This window comes from Salvia splendens, chromosome 3, assembly GCF_004379255.2.
Source record: "Salvia splendens isolate huo1 chromosome 3, SspV2, whole genome shotgun sequence".
Classification (NCBI taxonomy): domain Eukaryota; kingdom Viridiplantae; phylum Streptophyta; class Magnoliopsida; order Lamiales; family Lamiaceae; genus Salvia; species Salvia splendens.
Genome location: NC_056034.1, coordinates 28,990,348 through 28,995,006, shown reverse-complemented (window position 1 = coordinate 28,995,006; position 4,659 = coordinate 28,990,348). Strand labels below are relative to the sequence as shown.

Here is a 4,659-nt window from a genome sequence, read left to right as displayed (position 1 = left end):
CCTTCTTATCGGACTCTAAGTCCTTATTATCGGCCTCCAGCTTCACTAAACGAGCCAGAAGCTCGTCATTCTTCGTCTGATCGGCTATAGCTCTTTTCTCAGCTTCGTCTAAAGCCGAAGAGTACAGCCGTTTCCAGTGAAGTATCTCCATCTCCTTGAGTACAAAGCAGCTATATTAGTTCGGCAGCTGTACCGAGCAGATAGTAAAATACAACAGGAATAAAGGCAAGTACGAAAAGCTATACGAAGACAAGTGTAGAGAATTTTTCATTCACAAGGAAAATTTTTTACACTAGGAGGGCTTCAAGGCCATTTTACAAGGAAGAAACTAGACTAAGAGAAGGGAGACGAAATCATACTCCACCAGCTTCGTCTCCGGCTCCTTGGTCCGGTTCAGCTTCTTTCTCCTGAGCTACCTCAGCCTCGGCCTCGCCTCCTGCCGGCCTCGCCTCCGCCTCCTGATCGGCTTCCTTCTCCGGATGCCCGGCCCGCTCGATTTCGGCCTCCAGCTCCAGCGGCTCGGCCTCACCCTCTCCGTTGTAAGTCGAAGCGGGTGAAACGGGTCCCACGGAGGCAAAGATAGCCTCCAGGTTCTCGTCCCGATCAGCTCGACAACTCCGGACTCGGTCTGCAGAAAGCAGGACCGAGGATGAAGCGAGCTCCTCAAGGAGCGGCAGATTCTGAAGCCGAGCTGCTATCTCTCGGCTGTACAGAGGCAGCACGACGTCGGCCCCCTGCTCGCCCTTATCGGTAATTAGCCTTACCAGACTACCGACAAAGGCCGAGAACTGGCTGCTCAAAAAGAGTTTCTCCGTGTAAACACGGAGAGCCTCCCCCTGGGCAGCCACGGCGGCAGCATCCCTCCGTTTCGTCTGCTCTCGCTGGATGACGAGCTGGTTTTTGGCAAACTGAGCTTCATCCTGGGCCGAAATCCTAGCAGCTCTGGCTTTCTCAAAGTTAGCCTCAGCCTGTTCGGCCCGATGACAAGCAGCCGCTAACTTCCTCTGCATCTCAGCATAGTCATTGGACGCTTTGGAGAGTTCGACGGCGACGAGCTTGGAGAGCATATCGTTCCTCTGAAAATGGATTAAGAAAAAGTCAACAAAGGGGCCACAAAAAATACAGGAAAAAAGCAAGGCCAGAAAATCAAGAAGAGAATTCACCTCGGCGAAGTCCGTGGGCCATAAAAACGGCTCACAGATATGTTCCGAAGGAGGCGCCAAGACCACATCTTTCTCTGGCGCTCTCGGGGGCTTCTGGGCCTTCCCCTTCCCCTTTGCCGAAGTCGACTCCGGCTTCTTCGGATCCGAAGAGGTTTTTTGCCTTTTCGGAGTCCTCTCGGCATCAGACGCCGAGCTGGTGGTTTTCGGCCTCTCCGGCTCCTTGGGCTCCGAAGATTTGCGGCTAGCCTTACTCAGCATGTACACTGCCAAAAAGCAAGAAAGCAAAGTCAGGTTTTCTTCGTTAAAGCAGTAGAGCATAAAGATAAAGAGAAATCCTCACCCTCGGCCTCTTCGTCCGAAGACGAGATGTCGAACACGACGTCGCCCTTGACGAGCTCAGACTCCGTGTATTGTTTCCTAACTATGGGAATCTTGTTGAGCTCGCCATCGAGCTCGTCCAACGGTTCAGGCCGAGGATGACGGATAACGGACTCCGGCCCTCTCCAGGGAAAACTAGGAGCCGCGGTCCTATCATAGTAGAAGAAGCGATTTTGCCACTTCGGCCACTTCGTTTTACAAAAGGCCCTAAAGGGCTGTACAGGGATCAAGTAAAACCAAGACCCCTTCCTCTTAAATTGAAAGAATTTAAGGATCGCCTTCAAAGACAAATCCCTTCCTAACCTACGGAGTTCGGCAGCGAAGGCCGACAAGTGCCTCCAAGAGTTCGGAGTCACCTGGCCTAAAGGAAGCTGAAAAAAATCTAGTAGATCTATAAAGGCAGAAGGGAGGGGGAAACGAAGCCCGCATTCTAAGCAGGCCTCGTACACGGTGGCGTAACCCTCCGGCGGGGAGTCAGCCCTATGATCACCGTCAGGTACCACCGCCCTCCCCCCAGGAAAAAAGTATTTTTCGGGTAGGGATACCACAGTATCCTTACTCAAAATACTATGGAAATACTCTACGGTCTTCTCCCCGGACTCTTTCCGGCCAGAAGACCCCTTACCGCCTCTCCTACCGCTACCCGACTCCGAAGAAGAAGAAGAAGACATTTTTCTTACTTTTTGAAGGTGAAGAAAGTCTGAAGAAGCTCTTGAAAGCGGAAGAAAATTTCTCGAAAAAGAGAGAGTATAGAAGACGCAACAGCAAAGGTGTTCAAATGAGGAAGAAAGAGCATATTTATCAGATTCGGGAAAGATTTCGAGATCGTTGCGCCGTTTCGAATCCCACCTTTTCAGGATTCAACGGCCGGATTTTACTGTCGCATTTAATGCAGGCACGCGCAAGGCACGTCCCCTGACGTCAGCCTCCCCCTTACCATTATCCAGAATGCCGAAGTGACTCACCTCGCCGAAGTGATTCACTTCGCTTTTCGGGGGGGGTAGTGATGGGGTACGAACTAAACCCTAATGGCAAGCCCAATAACAGTGACGGCCCATCAGCCCAGAGCCCAAGAAAGAGTATCTGTTCGGCACCAAAGAGTTCGGCACGACCAAAGAGTTCGGACTCAGCCTACAGCTCGGTAAAAGCCGACCAGTCAAGCTCTCCTCTCAGATCGGCAAGAGCTGATCGGTAAAGTCCAGCAGTTCGGTCTCAGCATTCGACCGAACTAGGAGTTAGTGGACTCATGAAAGGCCTCCACGACCTCCGCTATACCCACGATCTATTTAGTGGTACGAAGCAGTTATTGAGCAGTTATTGCTCACCCACGATCTTGTTAGTGGGGCTGCAAACCACGACCTTAGTTCAATGTATAAATAGAACTTAGATCAGATAGAAAAGGGTTAAGCTCTCTAGAGATAAAATCATATAGCAAGTCTGTGTTGTAAGCTGTAATCCCAGATCAAGCAATACAATCTTGCCCTCCCTTCTTCCCGTGGACGTAGATTTACTTCAGTAAATCGAACCACGTAAATTCTGTGTGTTGTAGTTTTCATTCTCTACCAGCATTTACTAACATCAGAAATTCGCGGATCCATCATTTACTCAAATAAAAAATCGACTATTTACCCAAATTATAAAGTGACGGGATGGGAGCTCGATAGGCAGTACACATTACATGACTGAAGTTCCTCCATTTTGTGAAAACAACAAGCATTGTAATCCTACAATTTATATTCTTATTTAACCCCAACCTGTCTGTTGTAGAAAGCAATCCCATTGGCGCTCTCGAGGCCTTTGCCCCCACCACACTCCCTTCCCCCCACCAATCAAACAGCGCCACGTGTCCCTAACACCGACACCTAGCATTCGCCTCCGCCTTGGTTGAAGTCCTCTCTCCCACACGTGCGCGTATTCATCATATTTACTTAGCCAGGCCTCAACAACTCCCTTCATTCTCAATCCGCTGAGATTATAGACACAGACGCCTCTTCCTCTCCTCTCTAACTAACCCATGAGTATATATGTATTGGGTTGGGATGGAAAGAAGATGGAAGCCTAACACCGAGTTATCGCCGGCCTGCCCTCGCTGCGGCTCCTCCAACACCAAATTCTGCTACTACAACAACTACAGCTTAACCCAGCCGCGCTACTTCTGCAAGGGCTGCCGCCGCTACTGGACCAAAGGCGGCTCTCTCCGCAACGTCCCCGTCGGCGGCGGCTGCCGGAAGACCAGGAGAGGGAAATCCAAACGCGCCGCGCCGCAAGCTAATAATAACCGATCAATCAACACCATCTCCCCCAGCGGCGCCAGCATTGATCTCGCTGCGGTCTACGCGAATTTCCTCAATCAGCCACCGCAGCAGCCGGAGAATCACTACGCGGACGCGCTCCTCCCTCTGAATCAAATTGGCTCTCATTTGCCTGATCAGGAGATTGGATCGTTTCCGATTAGGTTTTCGGAGACGCAATTATTAGGGCACGGGATTGGGAATTGGGAATCACTCGACGCGACGTTTCCGAAGCAGCAGTTTGGTGCGGCGGGGGGGAGTGGTTTGGGAGGTGTGAGGGATGATCATGTGTTGCCTCCGTTGCCGGGGGAGGAAGCGGCGGTGTGGCCGAGTTCGGAAATGATGCTGCACAACCAAATGTTGCCTTCGGCGCTATATGAAGTTGAAGCGAGTCAACAGAATTCGGAGCTGTTGAGCCCTTTTGGTAGTGGTTTGCATCTTGAAGCTATTTTCAGGTCTTGATTTTGTGCTTAAATTGTGTATTTCATAATGTTCTATACAATGTATACTTCATTTTTAAGTTTTGAATCAGAATTCTGTAATATACTGTAGTATACATATATACGTGATATGTATAATTCATCATTTTGCGATTCCAATTGGTATTAGTTTTCACGGTATTTTACAAACACAAAAAGTTGCGATTTTAATTATAAGTATTAATTAAAGAGAGTTACTGTTGTGAAGAATTAATTGTCTTGATTACTTAACTAAATAGAAAGAAAGTTTCAATGTCGGAGTCACTTAACTTTAATCTTCTAAAGTCGAGGTTTTTTGGACTGTTAACTCGAGTTAACTTTAACCTTTTAGCATAAATTCTTTCTTAC

The 4,659-nt window shown here is 49.1% G+C and overlaps 1 protein-coding gene across 1 annotated transcript; it reads left to right on the top strand.

Annotated features, from left to right (window-relative positions):
- Positions 1-3,497: 3,497 nt before the first annotated feature.
- Positions 3,498-4,373, top strand: LOC121795625 (dof zinc finger protein DOF1.6-like). The gene has a single exon (XM_042194170.1). The coding sequence runs from the start codon at positions 3,566-3,568 to the stop codon at positions 4,292-4,294; it is 729 nt and encodes a 242-aa protein (XP_042050104.1). The 5' UTR covers positions 3,498-3,565; the 3' UTR covers positions 4,295-4,373.
- The last annotated feature ends 286 nt before the right edge of the window (positions 4,374-4,659 follow it).

Coding starts and splice junctions, on each gene's coding strand:
- LOC121795625 (XM_042194170.1), top strand. CDS start 3,566: ATGTATTGGGTTGGGATGGAAAGAAGATGGAAGCCTAACACCGAGTTA.